Raw genomic sequence first — 19,731 nt, forward strand, 5'->3', positions numbered from 1 at the left:
ATCAACTGCTTCCAGATAATCCCGCTCGAACCGCTTTGCATTACTATTTTTCACGTATTACGCTGTGCTTGGTGAACAACAGGCTCCGAAGGTTACTATGAAAATACTGGGCTGCGTCGCACGATCGTCGTCTTTCCAGAAGAAACGCAAGCAGTGCTGGTCTTCTACCCGCATCAGTACCTGGTGAAACATCTCACGTATGTCACCACTCACAGCAATCCGGAACTCTCTGAATTGCACCAGCACGGAAAAAAGCGATATCAGCTGGTCAGGTCCTTCAGTAGAAAGATACTGAGTGAGACTCCGTGCACGGTCATCTAACCGGGTTTGTTTGGGTTGACAACCAGGAATATCGGAAGATACAACACGCGAGATGTGGGAATCTGGAGTGCTTCTGGGTTTAACTTCCTGAAGTATCTCTTGCTAACGTGGTCATCGGTTTTCGACTTTATCGCCTCGGCCAGCGCATTATCCTTTTTCATACGATTTTCTAAGCATCTCCACCGCTTCTGCGCCATGGCTTCGCTGTCCGGAAGCCGAACATTATCGTACTTCCAGAGGAAGTACGATAAGCGCTTGTCTGACGAGTATGAGTTTTTAGGTGCATTTGTGCTCGTTGATCCTGCTGCGACATCAATAACTTATCCGGCTCAACGACTCCGAGGCTATTGAGCGAGAAGTATGATTTCACCATCTTGTGTAGATCCTCATCGGAATCTCTGTTGCATTCGCAGCTTTTTACGCTGTGGTAATTCACGTACCGTTCAGCTTTCTTCGCGTTGGAGCAATTGATTGAGTGTTTTGACAGTGATAAGTTCGTGACCCTCACGACTTTTGACGGCATGGCCAAGCCTAGCATGATCTAGACCGAGAACAAATATATTATATTAGCAATATAGTTCACTCTTCTACAATCCTAAAGACACGACTACTAGCGCCATAGTGGTACAAAGGTTACCAATGTACACCGTAAATTCAACACGTCTATCCGAAACAACTAAACTTTCAGTATAGAGTTTAGCCAATTCTAGATAGAATTAACAAAAGGGCGAAAGTCGCAAACGTAAACAAAACGGGAGAGGAACCAACATAAGAAAATCAGCTCTCCCTCGGTTTGTTCGCGTTTGCGACATTCGCCGTTTTGTTGGTTCTATCTTTAATTCACGACTAAGAAGCTCTATCATCCCTTTTCCACTCATGAAATTGACCAAATCATCATGCCGTCAATTGACAGATACCGGCGCTGTTGTTTATATTTTGGACTATTTTCTGTTTCATTTATATCGCATGTAGTGTTTTTAACGTTTCACACGTATAATGGCTTTTTTAATTCAGTTTTGCTGCTGTTTAAACAACTAACATGCCGTTTAACCCTTTGTCTGTACACTTGAGTCAATTTGACCCCAGGCCACTTTGAGAAGCTATAACTTTTTTGTTTTTCAATTAATTAATCTATTTCTTTCGTGACTAGGTGTGTTTACCGGAGATCTTTTATTATAGAAGTTATTTGATCAAAAAATTTCGAAAACTTACGTTTTGCTTCAAGTTTATTAAAAAACTTACGTTGTCTGTACATTGGGGTCAATTTGACCCCAAAATTCAAATTGCTATATCTCAGCGAAAACTTGACGGATTTTTGATTTTTTAGATGTTTTAGAAAGGTAATTCAATGGACTAAATGATAAAATTATGAATGTTGACTTAGCAGGGGGGACCTTTTATGAGGAGGGGTTCTAGTAACGAAAAGTCGGAAAAATCGGATTTTTTCAGATTTGTGTCGTTTATATCACGAAATCCGTACCACCTAGAGCGATGGTTCCTTCTACAAAAATATGCGCGTACACGAGATCTTCAAAGTTGCATGTAGTATTTTACTGGATTTGCTCGCTAGGTGGCGTTTATGCGAGAAAAATCAACTTTTTTTGTCTTAACTTTATGAATTCTACTCGTGTAAGTTGTTCTTGCTCTCGGAAAATTTGAACAGATAGACAAGATTTGCAGTAAACATGATCTTGTGACAAATAAAACCTATAGTGTGGTTCAGAATTTGACCGCTAGGTGGCATTGGTGCTTCATTTGTTTTTATTTTTTACAGCAGGTTAGAATACTGACCCGAGATAATTTTTTTTTGTCTACGGCATAATTGTTCAAATAGTCGAGACCACTCTATTCTGAAAATTTTGGCACAAAATTCAGTCGTCAGGTGACGCTAGTGGTGTATTCATTTTCTTCCGGTACTATACTCAATTGTTGCGGATCGTTTTAACATAAATTTTGCCTGAATCGGTACATTACTTAGCTATATAGTATTGCGAATAATTGTTACTAGTTTTATTTTGCGATATAATGTCCAAGGCGACGACCTCTTGTCGACACAATATGTTCATACACAATGAATAAATCAAAACAAAAAGCATACTAGCGCCACCTGGTGATTAAATACTGTGCTAAATTGTCTATTATAGAATGACCTGACCAATCTTGCCGAAGACAAGAAACTAGCATGTCATCTATCTTGTTTGACCTCGAACAATATTAATAAAATGGTACACGTACACCACCTTGTGGGTGAATTCTGAGCCGTTCACCAAGTTTTTATCTACCACCGGACTATGTTTACTTCGTATCTTGTCTAAATAATCAACTTTAGCGTGAACAAGAACGATTTACACGAGTAGAATCCAAAAAATTTACAGCCAAAAAATATCGATTTTTCCGGACAAACGCCACCTAGCGAGCAAAACCTGTAAAATGTCACAAGTAACTTTGAAGGTCTCGTGTTCGCGCATATTTTTGTAGAAGAAAGCATTGTTCTAGATGGTAAGGGTTTGGTGATATAAACGTCACAAATCTGAAAAAATCAGATTTTTCCGACTTTTCTTTACTAAAACCCCTCCTTGTAAAAAGTACCCCCTGCCAAGTCGACATTCATAATTTTATCACTTAGTCTGGAATTGAATTACCTTTCTGAAACATCTAAAAATTCGGAAATCCGTTTATTTTTCGCTGAGATATAGCAGTTTGAATTTTGGGGTCAAATTGACCCCAATGTACAGACAACGTAAGTATTTTTTTTGTACAGACAGAAGGTTAAACAACTGAATCTTTGCTGGATTCTGTCGTTTGAAATGTAAACAAGGGAACCAGCATGGTATGGGCAGTAAAACAATTAAATTTTATACCTAACGTTACAATCTAGAAGAATGACGTCATAACGTTAGAGATAGCACATTCTATCTACCGTACCTTTTTCTTATGTATTGGTTATCAGCCGAGAATGAAGGCTTTTTGCTCAGTAGATGCTCAATTGACTATATCACCTTAACTAAACAGAATTCGAAAAAGTAGTCTAAAGGGCGAACGTAGAGCTTATTATCTACATTATTGTTGAAGAAAGTATAGTTTTATCTTTTGTATTTACGGCGCTAAGCGATTGCTACCCCGTTGGTAGCCAAATAAGCGCTCGTTTTGCTACCAACGGGGTAGCAGCCCCATAGCGCTGTAACTACGAAAGATAGAACTATACTTTCTTCAACAATAATGTAGATAATAATTAGCTCTACAATCGCCCTTTACACTACTTTTTCGAATTCTGTTTAGTTGAGGCGCTGTAGTCAAATGAACATCTACTGAGCAAAAAACCGAGAATGAAGCCTGTTGGTTACACGCTTATGTCCGCAAGAGAGTGTTACTTTTGCGTCTCTTCGGATATATATGTGGGATTTTGCGAAGTGTACTATATTGTTAATATAATATATTTGCCGAGGAGAATTTGAGGGCTAATGTCGTTATACGATTCAAGAGGCAATCCTTCCAGGTAAGGATACCTCTTCTGAAGTTCTGGAAGCAGTAGTGTTTGCGGACGAATTTGCAGGAAGGACATCGTGTACAATTCTGATAGCCCGTATCTCTTCGCGCTATGCACACCGGAGATCTGCAGGTTGACTTGTTGAGACTGCGACATTTTCTGTGTTCCGCCGGTCCACCTTATGCATAATTATCTTATCGGTCCTTGCACGCCCAAGTCATCAGCGAGGCTTTGCTCTATTAGGGTGAGCTCGGATCCATCATCAACGAACGCGTAGGTGCGTATCGTCTTTGTAAGTCCATACAGCATCACCGGAACGATTCGAAACATAATCTCCGACTGACCTTGGTGAATGTTGCAACTATGATCTGTTCTCGATTCCATATTAGTGTTGGAGTAGCTGGATGCTACCGGTAACGCAGATCTCGGAGATTCGTGTTTCTGCGTGTTTCTGCGGAGCAACGGATGGTGTAGGAATTCGCATCCGTTCGTTCCGCAGGGTTTCGACTGCTTGTATTGATCCGTTGTGCTTTCGCAGGCATTTCCGGCACAGCTTGTACTCCTTCACCGTTGCCCACTTAGATTCGTAGCTGAACTCTTCGAACCTCTTGCACTTCGTTACGGATGGACAGTTCCCCTTACATACGGGACATTGCTCTTTAATTACAACAGCGGGCTTAGCCGCCGTTTTCGTGAAGGCGCTTATCGACTCCGACTCGGAATATTTTCCGTTTTACCTCCCCGAGGTCGCTGTTCGTTGCTGTTGTTATCGATCATCACTGTGCTTGCGTCCTCTGCTGTTTTGCACAACCACGCACTAAAATCGATGAGCGTTGGGCTCGGTTTTCCACGATAGAATCTGGCCCAATCCATCTTGAGAGATGACGAAAGTCTTTCTATTAATTCGTACAGAAGCGACGAGTTATACACGAAATCACTGACCTCGCACGCCTGAATCGTAGCAACAAGATTCTCCATCATAAGCGCGAAGATTGCTACCGTTTCTAACTTTTCCATGTTCGGTGGTGGTAGCGAACGAATCTTCCGAATGATAGCTTGCACAATAGCTTCCGGTCTTCCGTACAGCATTTTTAGCGTCGACATTACTCCAATTACGTTTGATGGATGGAGTAGACGACACCTTACCGCCTCGAGGGCTTTGCCATTTAAGCACTTCCGCAGCCGCAACATGTTCTCTTCGTTCGAGAACTTACACATTTGAGTTGAGGAGTTGAACATAGAAAAGAACAGCGGCCAATCCTCCGGATTCCCACTAAATTCTGGCAGATCTTTGGAAACCGCTTGGCGTGCGGCGAGCTGACTTCCTGGTGATGACTTACAGCCATCACACTGCACCATTTGATCACTGTCACGATTACTACACAACTGACAATACGGTAATGGCTAAGTTTTTAATAGTAGAATTATCCTATTAGCGGCAGAAACCTATATTACCGTTTTAGATGAAGTATAATAGTTAGTGCACTGAGCAATTAGTTAAAAGGCTTACTAAAGCACGCAATATATTTTTTTATGTTTTTTTTAACCCTCCACTAACCCCCACACCAAAGAGCTCATATCGAGAGCCCTCTAGTAGTGGACACCTACTAACAAAAATTAACGTAACGCGGTGTATTGAACTACAACAAGAAAGACAAACAGACATCCCAATGGAACATTAGTTCCTTTGAAGGGATTCTAAACTAAGTATTTAATATTTAGTGATAACGCTTATGGCACAAAAAAAATTTAGTTAAACAAGATATAATTAGGATGTAGGAAAAAACCAGCAGGAGCCAGAAAAACCAACATATACAAAATGGTTGACACATTACATGATATATTCGTTTACATTCATTAATAGATACTGCTTCAGCTTGCTTTTCATGAGAGTATTACTAGTTATAGACTTAAGTTCGTTTGGAATCGAATTATACTTCAAAGGACCATAATTTGTGATACGCGATAAGCCTAAGTTCGTAGAAGCTCTGCTTCTCAGTATTTAATTTGCATGTCTAGTGTGAGAATAATTAACCCTAGAGGCGAAGGCAATATTACAGTGAAAATTTTGGCTATGTAGAGAGCTATGTATAAACATGATTGTTTGAGAATCACGCAGTCCCAGTAAGGGTAAAATTTTGTGATTTAAACTTGAGTAGAACAAATTTGTCGAAAATAAGTGAGGTAAGTTAAAAATTACTTTCACGCACCGGTTTTGCAATGTTTGGATTCTTTTGAGTTTTGATTTCGCCGCATGGCCCCAGACAGCAATTAAATATTGCAATATGGAATGGACGCATGCATAATAAAATTTAAGCAATGATTCACGGGGCATAAAGCTGCACACTCTTCTCATGAGACCACATAGCGACGAAACTTTGCTCGATACATGCTTAATATGTGTGTCCAAGGGTCAAGGGTCTAAGTGCAGCCCTAAATATTTAAAAGTTGTAACTTTTTCGATATTCAGATTGCCGATGCATGGATCTGGATGTTGGGAGATTTTTTTATGCGACGAGTGAAAGATCATGTATTTTGTTTTTGACAAGTTTAAAGAGAGTTCTCGCGTAACTTTTCAAAAGGACCTAAGTAACATTGAGAGACTCTCTTTGGCGGTCCTCTCTTCAGATTATTACGGCGACATGAATGCATTCCAACAAAAAACTTCCTCACGTTTAGCTAGATAATGACGCTAGCAACCGATTCATGCAAAGCTGGTGTTTTAAAGTGCATTTGCATTACCGTGGGAGGTGAAAGAGAAGAGGCACGAAGAGAATCTCTCATTGTTACTTAGGTCCTTTTGAAAAGTTACGCGAGAGTTGATTACCGTTGAAAAATTCAGAGAGTGTTGATAAATCCGATTCAATGGCATTTACAATAGGCTGAACATTACTGCGAAGATAGAACAAAGCTGTATCATCCGCAAAAAGTTTTGGTATTCCTTGAAGCTAAATTTCCATATCATTAATGAATATTAAGAATAAAAGAGGACCTATATTGCTTCCTTACGGAACTCCGATATTAATCGGGCGCAAGGTACTATGAACGCCTTGCGCAGCCTCGCTCGTTGTTGCATTCTTCCGACAGCGGTTGTTTTTGAAGAATATTTTGAATTCATTTGAGCACACTCAGCAATGACGCGTTTACCAACCGGAAGTGAAGTCTTATTCGTTAAATTGGTTACCTAGGAACATCGCGCGTAATTTCTTTCGTATATTATTGAATATCCAAAACTTAATAGCTTTTATACAGCTCCCTTATAAAGTAGCCCTTATAAAGAGTTTTTATGATCGGAGGATGCCAAAAGGTATTTCGCGCAGCCATGGTTTTTGATGTAATTGCCAAAGAAATACGTTTGTCTCATGACGGCTTTCATGCGTAGCAACAAATGTCTAAATTGTTCTAAATTGACCTGCATGGGCGCGGCCAGCTTTGCTATTGATCATCACAAAGAGAAAGTATTAGATCACCAGAAAATGCTTTATCTGAAGAAGATCAGAAGCCTGTATTGGCCTGGAGAAATCAAGTAATCATAGAATAGCGGATCTATTTTTACACAAACAGCTTATTGCAAAACTACCGGCCGAATAAATTAAAACTCCGAAATTCCAGGTTGCACCATGAGGATTTTTTTTACATTAAATTTCGTAAAGAAGAACGCCCAGTTAGCTTTGAGGTACAATGCTGGCCTAACAAGCCAGTCGCCGTATGTTCGAATCTCGGCTAAGCAGTGCTGCTATAGAGTCAATAGTATCATTACACTAGCCCCGTAATTGTCCTGTACGTTCCCCAGCGTAGGCACCCATAGCGGGCTAGAATTGAAATTTGATTCAAAATGGAACTTGAACTTTGGTTTAAAACTAATATGAAATTGAACTTATATTTGGTCCAATTGGACTTGAAATTGGATTTGAACTTGCACTTGAAATTACTTTTAGAATCAAAGCTTAAATCGTTCAGATTCAATTGAAAATTGGACTTCAAATTGAATTTCAAGTTGGAATTAAAATTAAATCGAGATTAAACTTGTAAACTGATTTAAAATTGGATATGCATTTTTACTTCACTTCGAAATCAGACTAGAGACGGTGGGGCAGGTGCCAATAGTGCTAGTTGAGTAATTAACGAGACAGACATGGAATGGTAATTGATTAGAATTTCGGCGGGTATTTCACATTTAATTAATGTCCGTTAATTAATGCTCCTATGAATGAAATAGTTCATTACCATTTGAAAACTATTGATGGTTTTACTTTTTATCTAACTTTTTATCTAGCTATAGCATAAAATCGCATTGTAATTTACATTTTGCAGGATTGTCTTGAAATGTATTTTCATGGTGAAGATATCCGAGGATGGAATTGCCCGCAATGTAAAGATAATCAAGTCGCCATTAAAAAATTAGACATTTCACGACTGCCTTCGATATTAGTCATCCACCTCAAAAGATTTTACGCTGACTCGGATGCTATATCCACTTTGTATAGGAAAAAACAAAACTATGTTAAATTTCCACTAACGGAGTTCGACATGACGGCCCATATAGCACCATCGGAGATTAGTCGAAATCGAAAGTTAAGAAATCGCCGGTACCACCTCTATGGAGTTTCAAATCATTATGGATCGATGGAAAGTGGTCATTATACGGCATTTTGTCGAAACTCAATCCATCAAAAGTAAGATAATGAGTTTTATTTAAATATGATAATAAATTATTCGCTCACTCAATTTGCAGGTGGTATAAATTCGATGATCATATGGTGTCTAGCCTGGATGTATCGGATGTCTGTTCCAGTGCCGCGTATATTCTTTTTTATTCAATGCTTCCGGAACACGTGGATGTGCAGATAAGATAGAATCATTTCATTACAAAATTATTCGTACTTGTAAGTTTCCTGGCATGATGTAAATATGATTGGTAATTTTGCTTTTTATTGTTATGTTTGGATATCTATGTCATATGTGGTTTATGGCGATTAAGCTGGAAAATTATACTCTATTTTGGTATAGAGTACTGTGATTTTAAATCAAAAAGTGCAAGAACATACCTAAATAAGAGATGTATGTGAAACAATAAAACTATATTTTCAGACGATTTATGTAAAGTAATTGTTGCAAGAACAAAAAGAACTTCTAGCCAGCTTTCAATGCAATGTTCTTTGTAATTAGATGACTAAAAGAATGTCTGCAGACCAATACGGCTTGATGCAAAAATGTTCGTCCACAATTAATTTGCTAAGCTATGTATCAATTCTTGACGATAAGATGGAAAAACGAAAACAAATCGACGCTGTGTATGTTGACTTCGCATTCTAGCGGTTGTGAAATTCAAACGAATAGGGCTTCCAGTTTTATCTCACGGGGCGCAGCCCATCAGTAAAAGTGGTGCCTGTTCTATTCCATTTCATTTCAGATTCAGTCTGATGTACCTCAAGGCGGTTTCTTAGGGCCTTTGCTATACATTTTGTTCATCAACGTATATGTCCGACACTGAAGTCTTTTATATCAATTTACCCTGATGACCTCAAATTTTACCGGGAAGTTACGACTTTGACTGCTGTTTATGTCAAACACACATCAACACGCTTGTGGAATGGTGCAGTATGAACGAGATGGAAACAAATGTCGACCAACATTTGAAAGGGGCGGATAAGCCAACTGTCAAACAGAACGAGTGAGAGTTCATTTTCCTATGCTGCTCCAGCAAAAAATAGCTCTCACTCGCTCTGTTTGACAGTTGGCTTATCCGCCCCTTTCAAATGTTAGTCGACAAATGTGGAGTAATTTTATTCACTCGGTCGCGTGCACCGATATCTTTTGACTACACAATGGCAACAACAAGGTTGAAGCACAGTGAAGGACCTAGAAATTCTCATTGATTGCTAATTAAGATTAAGATTAAGAGATAATTAATATTAATGTCACCGGATTCGAATCCGGTTATACACCCATATTCTGTATTTCGAACGAGTTGAAATATTTCGATCGACTTGGCAAATATTTCGTTCGAGTTGTTTTTTCATATAAAGATCTTTCGTTCGAACCGCTGTTTTTTCGAACGAAATGTCAGTTTCGATCGAAACATAAACTCGTTCGAAATACAGAATAGGGGTGATAATCTCAGATTATAGCTTGGTTCGACCCATGCACCTTCCAGTATTGGACAAAAGGTAGGAGTCAAAATGACTACTTGTCTGGCATAGCTACCAATACCCCCCCCCCCTTCCTTTCCGTTCTTCCCCTCCTTCACCAAAAAATTTTCATTTCTTTCCTCGACCGTCCCTTCATCAATTGTAGAACCATCGTTTCAAAAAAATATTAATATATGTGTATGACCACATTTCAAGGTCAAGACTAAAAACTTGAGATTAGTCTATAACTTATATAGTTATTCGTGATCCGTGATTTTAACCATCAACTTGAGAAGCATTGTTGGCAGACATATTAGTCTAAAAGATTTATACATGATTTTCTCTCTCTTATCTGCCTTAGGTATGCCTTTAGGTATCTGCCTATTTTCCGACAATTCTGTGGGTTATGCCCCAAAGTGAAACCAGCGCGAAACATTTTAACGAGCTCGGAAATTATAACGCTTTCCATCTTCTGTAAGAAAATGGGTAGAATGCTATCCGTATCTGATATTTCATTGGTTAAAAAGAGCTAAATGCCCATTTGATCGAATGCTCCAATCAACATGCAAGCAGAGTCGAGTCGTTTGGCAATTATGTAACGAGACTTTCTAAGACAGCGAGGCCCAATTTCATCGATTTATTCTCAACACTCTGAATTTAAATAAAAACTACAAGGTATACAGCCCTAAGGATTGTACGAATGGGTGACGTAGGACAATGTCAGATCATTAGATTAAAAACCAATGAAAACTGGTATATGTATTAGACTAATCTCAAGATTTTAGTCTTGACCTTGGAATGAGGTCATACATATATTAACCCTCTAACGGGCAACATCGTAAAAACGATGCGATCGAGCAAATGATTACTTTATCATGAAAGTACACTCAAAAGAAGCTCGAGTGTCGATTTTCATGGGAAAATATTTAACTGGAGGACCGCTAGATATGAAATAGTCCAATTTCTCTTTTTAGTTTTTCATGCCTAACGCTCTACCCAATTATTTTTTCAGTTCAAATATATCACAAAATTGAAAAAAAGCATAGAAATTACTCATAGGAAAAATTTGAGATCGAACATTCTGTTCTAGATGTCCTTTTTCTTCAAACGTAAAAAAGGGAATATTCGCACCATAATTTTTTCCCGAATTTTTCGGAATTCTTGTTTTTGAAAATTGATAACTTTTGAACGCATGGTCAGAATGTTGTGCTAGTAGCATCAACATGTCAGGAAATCTGTTCTGAACATATTTCTCATATTGTCAATTCAAGACAAATGTCGTATGCGGCTGTGGAGCTCCAAAAGCGAAGGCCGTCTACAGACGGTCTTACCCGTTAGAGGGTTAATATTTTTTTTTGAAACGATGGTTCTACAATTGATGAAGGGATGGTAGGGGAAAGAAATGGAAAATTTTTTGGTGAAGGAGGAGGGGGAAGAGCGGAAAGGAAGGGGGGGGGGTATTGGTAGCTATGCTTGACAAGTAGTCATTTTGACTCCTACCTTTTGTCCAATGCTGGTTCGACTCATGCACCTTCCAGCATTGGACAAAAGGTAGGAGTCAAAATGACTACTTGTCAAGCATAGCTACCAATACCCCCCCCCCTTCCTTTCCGCTCTTCCCCCTCCTCCTTCACCAAAAAATTTTCCATTTCTTTCCCCTACCGTCCCTTTATCAATTGTAGAACCATCGTTTCAAAAAAAAAATGGTATATGTATGTTTATAAGAATCTGTGAGTGCGATTGTTTAAGTGAATGTTTAAAAGAGAAGAGCGAAATATTCAGAATGTCCTTCTCTTTTGACATGAATGGCAACAGACACGTAAGTTAACAGTGTCGATTCACTGTCTTTTGCTTCGAGAAGGTTTTACTCAGTTTACTTTCACAGCTTACCGTTTGTTACATAGCAGAAAATATGGCACATACGCAAAAATTCCTGTTTAATTTGTATGAGAGTCCTTATCCTCCTACCACAGGGGTGAGCGGTATCAAACCATCATAAAATAAATTCCTACTCCAAAAACCCCCACGTACCATATTTGGTTCCATTTGCTTGATTAGCTCTCGAGTTATGAAGAATTTTTTTATTTCATTTGTATGGAAGCCCCTCCTTTTAGAAGGGGAAGGGATCTCAGTACACCATAGAAAAAATTCTTACCTCCAAAAACCCCACATGCCAAATTTGATTCCTTTTGCTTGATTAGTTCTCGAGTTATGAGGAAATTTGTATATTATTTGTATGGGAGCCCCCCTCCTAAAGAGGGTAGGAGTCTCAATTCACCACAGAAAATATTCTTGCCTTCTGAAACCCCCACATGCCAAATTTGGTTCCATTTACTTGATTAGTTTTCGAGTTTTGAGGAAATTTGTGCTTCCTTTGTATAGGAGCCCCCCTCTTACACCCTCCTTAAAATCGCTCTTTTGCCCCCTCCATAAAGTTGCTGGTCATTTTATCTATCCAACGATATATAAATTGTTCAGTTTCGCTCAGTAGTTTAGTAGTTATTAGCATTTGAAATCTTTCATTCAAACGTTACACTTCTATTTTCGTTTTCACAAAGTGCTACCCAGTCCCAATATAGTAAACAAAGACGTAGTCTTACGTCAAAAAGGAAAAGAAATAATGGAAATCATGCAAATATTTCCGAACAGCCAATTGGGTTCTATACAGCCAGGGATGGTCCACTACAATTTTTTACATTTTCTCCAGTCATCACCAGTCGCGAAGCCTCCCGAAGTGCGAGGCTGGTTTGAAATTTGATCTCAAATAAATACTTCCCCTGTTTTATTCAATCAAGCTCGGTTTACAGTAATAGTTCTGACCCGGTTCGCGCTGACAGTTCGGTTCACAAAAATAATCCCAGCTGGCCCCTCTCTCTCTCAGCTTATAACCAACCAACCAGGTGATGTGCAAGTTTAGCATGGTTCCTAAAATTAACAAGAAGGCAATTTTTTGATTATATCGATTTTATTCTTGATTTAGTTATGCTTTCAATGTGTATATGATCCGCAATATGTGTATCGAATACAGATTTCGTCTACAGTTTTGTATGATGTATAAATTGCATATGTTTACCATTACTGCCTTGTAGTAAGATTATCAGAATAGATTGAAGTTGATCAGGATAAATTCATGTTAATATTTAAATTTCGTACGAAAATAATTTGCTTTTATTCGATTTTATTTTATTTAATCCTTTGGTTTCTCGAGAATGGAAGTCTAATGATGTAATAAAACCAGAAGAGATTTTGAAATCAAAGAACTATTAATTGGGGTTCACACTTTCGTCTTGATGGTTCTATTGTTGTCCTTAGCTTTGTTGTATTTTTCATTTGGGCTTTCCTGTCCCTCCGTCTCCGTTATTCTAGTTTTATATCGAATTAGGGTAAGGAACCGGTTAATCGGGGTCGCTTTTCTTGATCAGTTGAAAATAAATAAGCTTAAAATACAGTATTTTGTTCATATTTCCAGTATATTTCAATAAGAACATCATCTTGAACTAAACCATAGATGTATTTCATATAAACACAGTTACAGTGTTTTCAACAAGAAATATGATGAATTAAATATTTGTTGTTAAAAAATTATATATTTTAGCTGCTGAAGAGAATTACCGTCTCGTTACTTTGAGCACGGATTACAGCATTTCTAAAACTCAAGCACCCAATTTTCTCATACCATATTGTAGTAGACATGTTAGCACTTGCGTTATTTGACGTCATGGTCGCAAGCTTATAACAGTGATAATTTGGAAGTTTGCAATACATTAGTAAAGTTTAAAATTGCTAAGGGAAGCACGTTGGTGATTAAAATGCGTTCCGGCTGATTAAAATTATTTTTACCTCAATTTTTAATGTAAAAAATCAGAAGTTTAGCTTAATGATAGTGACTTTCAGTGGTAACAACTTGAAGAACTAAAGTTAACAAAAAGATTGGTATGCTGATATTCCCACTTAGTCAAATTCATCGCTTATAAGATAAAAAAATCAGTGATCCGCAACTGCTTAAAATATGTTCTCTACTCTATATTCGTTCAAAAGTACAGCCAATTTGTATTCTTGTTTTCATTCAAAAATCAATTCGAATCTTCGAACGTCTCTTTCATTTGTTTATTCGCATACAAGAATAGTCCTTTCCGATTCATACGAAACGAACTCTCGAATAACATTTAAAAAGGGTCAATCAACCAAACATAAGCAAGCCGATTGAGAGTTATCTTTTGCTGGAGCAGCATAGGAGAACGTAGAGTGACTATATACAGAGTGGCGACAAGTCATCCCAAATGTATGCAATGCGGTTGTGGCAGCATTGTTTTTAGAGGATTTGCCTGGAATGTGTGATGACATATTATTTGGGTAGTCGCCGGAAGTCGGTTGACAGTTTTCCGTGTAAATGGGATGAACAGTCAGTTGTGGAGATAGCGAACGGTAGGAATCAGAGTAACAACTACTTGCTTCTGGCGCTAGTGGACAATTTAATGTATATTACCGCCAGAAGCAAGGTATTGTCACTGCAAAACTGGCTATCTTCAATAATTCACTGCTCAGGATTGCTAATAAATTAATCAGAAAATTTACAAATTAGACAAAAAGAACAAATCCGGCATCATGTGTCGGAAAACCGGCCTTTTTGCAGAATTGACCGGCCACCGGCTTTGCAAGTGAAAAACCGGTCGCGCCGGCCAAAAACCGGTCACTTGGCAACCCTACTGCCAAGTAATGTAATTGTAAACTTCGCTTGCTTCAAATTTCTGAAAAAATCAGTGCAAAAGGACTCAGTTGAGGGATTCAATTCATCCGGACGAAAAGAAAATAAGCGTTTAAAAACATTTCACCGGCACCAACCTGCGCAGAGATAAAGAACAGATAAATAACAATAAGCAACTTTGACAATGAAGTTCCCGATTCACAGACTTGATACAGATTGTTAGCATCATGTTTACCACAATGAGCCCTGTAGAAAAACAACGACACTGGCATTCTATATATATATTGATTCTACTGATTTTTCACGTAGTAAGGACGTGTAGATTATTTTGAGTGTATGGTCAATTGCCGCTTTTCAAATGTTATTTGAGAACTATTCGTACGAATGCTGGATACCGCCGTAAAACAAAAATAAGAGTGCTTGTATGGAAAATCATACCAGCTTGCATTTATCATACCAGTCAGCAATTGAAATTTATTCGGTCGCATTTTCACCAAAGAACAATTTATAGCAGGTAATTGAACTCTAAAGAGAAGTTGAAATAACGTGATTTGCAGGTGGATCCAGTATGTTGATCTCAATTTCGTCACACCGATGGTGTGGCTTCTATAATATTGCTGTTGCAGTTGCAAACCGTAATAGGGTAACCAACGTATTTTGGACCCCCTCAGCAGCTGTACATAATTTGGACACTTACAGTAAAATCAAATGCAAGTGTCCAAATTATGTACAGCTGCTGATAGGGTCCAAAATAGGTTGGTTACCCTAATCGAAGTACGCCATTTTATTCTTGTTCTGCGTGTCACAATTATGTCGCACGTGGTGCGCTGTGATCGCACATTGATGCGCTATACAGCGCACCACGTGCGACGTAGTTGCGACACACAGAACAAGTATAAAACCGAATGTCGCACGTCGATTATTACAGTTTTCAACTGCAACAGCAACTCGTACAATAAACAAATACCCTGAGGTAGCGAAAAGGATTCATTTTTTTAATAGTTTTAAGGAAACCTGACTATCCATCTAACATATTTTGGTTTTCAAAAACTCACCCTTTTTTCCATGTGTGGACTCATCACTGCGACCAGTATAGTTAATCTATTATGATATCGCCCGGGTGTTTGCTGTATGACCTGCACTGCATTTCTTTTTGCTATAATCGCTATTGAATGAGCGATATGGTTATTAAATTTTATGCGTGCTTGTGTGTATTGGGGTTTACCCTTCCTTCAAAGCTTGATCTACTTTACCCACTTATTTCTCGCTGCCAGTACTATCCTTCATTTACAGTACCCTTCATTTATGCATACTCTTGATAACACATAAATACTAACATCGAAAATAAGTACGCACAGTGGATAAAAATGCAACGGCTTGCCAATAATGCTGCAGTCGTCTAAATTGTTCTAGTTTAGACCCCCCGGAACTTGAGATAAGAAACGGAATTTACACTTTTTTCTAATATTCTTACTCTTTTCTTCTTTTCATCTTCGGGTTTTGCTCTTCTTTTAGAGATCCATCACAATTGGTAATAATCACTTTTTTATCGTTAAAAAGTTTAATGGTACATTATGGCTCATTTAACAAGAATTTTGCGTTATGTGTCCTCGCTTTATACGAAACCCCGAAAACGTATTTTTCCGTATTTATGGTTTATGGCTATGTCTGCTCTTGTTCATTAACGTTTGTTCACTCGTCACATATTTAATTGTATGCTTTACAATGTAATATTTTAGATGCTTGTTATATACTTAGAAGCACTCGTAAAAATAATACAATGCGTTTTCGACCATAAATTATTATAATGCTAAATTCGAATCTACTTGCTATATGTTGTGCATAAAACATAACTGATTTGTTTTAATAGAAAAGTGTGTTAAGATTTGAAACAGATTGCATATTAATGACCTTTTTTATCCAATTATAAACTGATTTATTTAATTGCGTAATATTATGTCATGTGATCACATTTTTTAGCTATTTATACTATGAATTCCGTCTATAGATATATATCGATTCAAACGAATTTAATTGTGAAGTTAAACATAATGAGACTATTACAATTCGTTTTCGGAATTTTATGTTCTTTTATTCGATAGACTTTGCAGTCTCCTTGTTGTAATGCAATTGTAGGGATAGTGCTACACGATCCTGCTAAATCTAACAGTTTTAACCCTCTCGAATATGCGACGAGTGATTGATTGTATAATGTGCTGTGAACCTTCAATCTTGAGGAGAAGGGTGTCAAAGGAAGTGTATAATAATGGTTAAATCATAGTGAACAATACAATAAAATTATACATATGTATATTTTCAGTAGCTGAAATATGGCATCAGTTCTTTATAAAGACAGTTCCTCGGTGGAAGAATTTATTTGTGTGGATTCATTTTGTAATGGTATACCGACACCGATTCCAGGTCCAGACGAAGGGCAAATATCAGTCAGAATAACTACTTCGTAAGGACTGCAGTCGGATAAATGCAAAAAAGAACATAGCCATCCGTAGAATCCTTTTTCTATATCGCAAATTTCGTTCACCCAAGTTGTAAAATGAAGACTAATTTGTTTGATACCGGCATAGAATCCTAATCCCATTGTGCAAACAACAATCGCCAAAGGATATGCCAATATTAGTAACGGTGTCATCAGTAGTTTGTGAAGGTATGTTTTTTCCTCATTGAAGTAGATGAACATGTTGTACCAAGTAATAGTCCCGATGTAGAAGGAATATATACTTGTGGCCAATGTGACCAGCGGGAAACTAATAACTGAAAGCAACAAAATGTGGATTCCAACACGAATGGTACATTGACAGCAATTTCTTTTTGTACGGTAAGCTTCTTCATGGGCAGCTAGTGCCTGCTTATTTATCTGTTCTAATTCGTCCCGGGAAATGTTCAACTGGACGTCCATCGATTGGCCTTTTTTACGACCACGTTTTATCGTACCTAAAAGATTGAATAGGAATTATTATACCCAGTTGATACAATTTGAATATTTGTTTATTTATTAAGAATAATTCACCTGACCTTAAAATTGTCTACATGAATAAAATCTTATCCTAAATTAAATCTACGCAATCTCTGCGCGAACAAGTGTGACGGTTCATCGAAGTCAAGTAATTCCTACACATACACATTTGAAAAGGTATGATACATTCAATTACAGGTTCGCTATATTCAAATGTAGCCCGATGAAACTGCGTTTGCACTAGTCCCGTTGATCGTAATGATCGTTGTGTTGCGCGAAAATTAGTCATGGAAAGCAAGTTTGAGGAGCCAATTTTGCCATTGATAGTTTTAGTAATATTACATGAATATGTTTTGAATCATTTGTTAATTATACACCACAACATATACCACAGAGAGCATTATAAGGAATTGAATAGAACCAGGTAAGATATTTCATTCAACCCAAATAGATGGGAATAAAGAAAGCTTGGACCTTCCGTACTAAATGCTATTAATATGCGGTCGTTGGTAGTTTCTTTGCTTATAAAGCTAAAGCGATACTCTGGTCCCTCGGGATGAACTTATTACAGTTTTACCAGTTATAGGCCAAGGTTACAGTGTCTTTCCTAGATCTCTTAGAATATTGGTATCAATTATCAGCTTTTGAATCATGAACACATAATATTAAATTGAAATATATTTGTTACCTGTTAGCGTAAGATAGTTGTCGGGAGAATGCGAGTTCCTCGCATTGTATCGATCCATACTACATTGATCGATTTCTGCATTTAGGACGCTCGTTTCGCCAGATTCTAAGTCTTCGTAGTTGCAAATAGCAGATGTCGATTGGTGATTACTAATTTCATCAATGTCGGTTCTTATATTTACTCGTTTTTTCGATCTCTTAGTGCTGCTCGTAAGTAATTCATGAGATTTACTAGATTTTCTATCTAGACTACTCTCCGAAATACTACTTGGTGTAACGGTTGAACTTTCTTTTAATGGATGAAACTGTTGCAATTCATTCAGGTCATCGTGCTCATCTATACCTTCTATCTGTCCGCCTAATTTACAATTAATTTCGATTATTTCTTCACTATTCCATCGTTTATTTTTTTGTATATTATCATTTTCCGAAGATAAATCCCAGTCTTTTCTATTTCCCTACAAAAGCAGATTACATGATTAGCCCTGTCTGATACTGTACTTCTACCGCCCGAAAAAATGTGGCAGGTTTGAAAAGGGTGCAATACCTCTTGGGTTTGAGCGATGCAAGATTGGGGTGCAACAGTAAACATAAACAAAACGATAAAAAAAGCTTTCGTATTCATGCGCACAAAACGGAAAATATCCCAACACAGTAGAAGCATAAAGCGAAATCATAAGCGGGATACACCCAAATTTGTTTTATTGAATTTAGAAATAGGTGTCTTACCTGTAAATTCACAATATGATCTACGTGGTTGTTGAGTGCCATTTTCTTTCCAGCTTGTCGTTTTCTGGGCGGAATAAAAGCTGGAAAATCTTGCTGTATTGATTGAGAATGGTGAGGTGATAACGGTGGCCTCATCAGCATTTCTCCACTGTGCCCTACCATTTCTAGTGAATGAATTCTTTTCTGGTTTCTGATATCCTTAAGATATAACCATGTTCCTAAAAGTATGCATATTATAATAATTCACCAATAGCCATTCCCGAATAACAAGGTTCAATAGTAAAACAGTAGAACAAAATAATTGTTGCCGAATCCTAAGGCGACCTGTACCACTATAGCCTGCTTGGCATATGATGCACTTTTAACCCTCTCTGCCCCATGGTAGCACAGGTGATCCACAATTTTACGATCTGGTGAGGTATCTGTTAGTTTTTGTTTGCTTGTGAACATTTGGGCCAAAGAGCTGTTCAATTTGTTGTACTTATAATAGTTTTATAACCGTGCAATTTAATGATGTAAAATATCGCTTAAAGGAGAATTGCCGTCAAAAATTTATGCAAAATTCGTATTTTCGCCTTTCGACTGATACACAAATGTATAGTACTAACTACATACATATTTTCGCCTTATACATAAATATATAGTACCAGCTGATCCGACAAACTTCGTATTGCCATAAATTTAACTGTGCTGTCAC

The 19,731-nt window shown here is 37.8% G+C and overlaps 2 protein-coding genes across 2 annotated transcripts in view; one reads left to right on the top strand and one right to left on the bottom strand.

The window, feature by feature from the left end:
• LOC128739225 (ubiquitin carboxyl-terminal hydrolase 8) overlaps positions 1-8,877 on the top strand; it is a 55,865-nt gene extending 46,988 nt beyond the window's left edge. Inside the window, exons 10-11 of the mRNA XM_053834681.1 lie at positions 8,123-8,484; positions 8,544-8,877. Of these exons, the coding sequence (XP_053690656.1) occupies positions 8,123-8,484; positions 8,544-8,664 (483 nt within the window). The 3' untranslated portion in view covers positions 8,665-8,877. The remainder of the gene's footprint in view (positions 1-8,122; positions 8,485-8,543) is intronic.
• Positions 8,878-16,764: 7,887 nt separating this feature from the next.
• LOC128739227 (transmembrane protein 169) lies at positions 16,765-19,308 on the bottom strand. Its single transcript, XM_053834682.1, has 3 exons — positions 19,035-19,308; positions 18,307-18,763; positions 16,765-17,596 (listed from the first exon to the last, which is right to left on the bottom strand). The coding sequence occupies exons 1-3, from the start codon at positions 19,194-19,196 to the stop codon at positions 16,989-16,991; spliced, it is 1,227 nt and encodes a 408-aa protein (XP_053690657.1). The 5' UTR covers positions 19,197-19,308; the 3' UTR covers positions 16,765-16,988.
• Between the last annotated feature and the right edge of the window lie 423 nt (positions 19,309-19,731).

This window comes from Sabethes cyaneus, chromosome 3, assembly GCF_943734655.1.
Source record: "Sabethes cyaneus chromosome 3, idSabCyanKW18_F2, whole genome shotgun sequence".
NCBI classification, from domain to species: Eukaryota; Metazoa; Arthropoda; class Insecta; order Diptera; family Culicidae; genus Sabethes; species Sabethes cyaneus.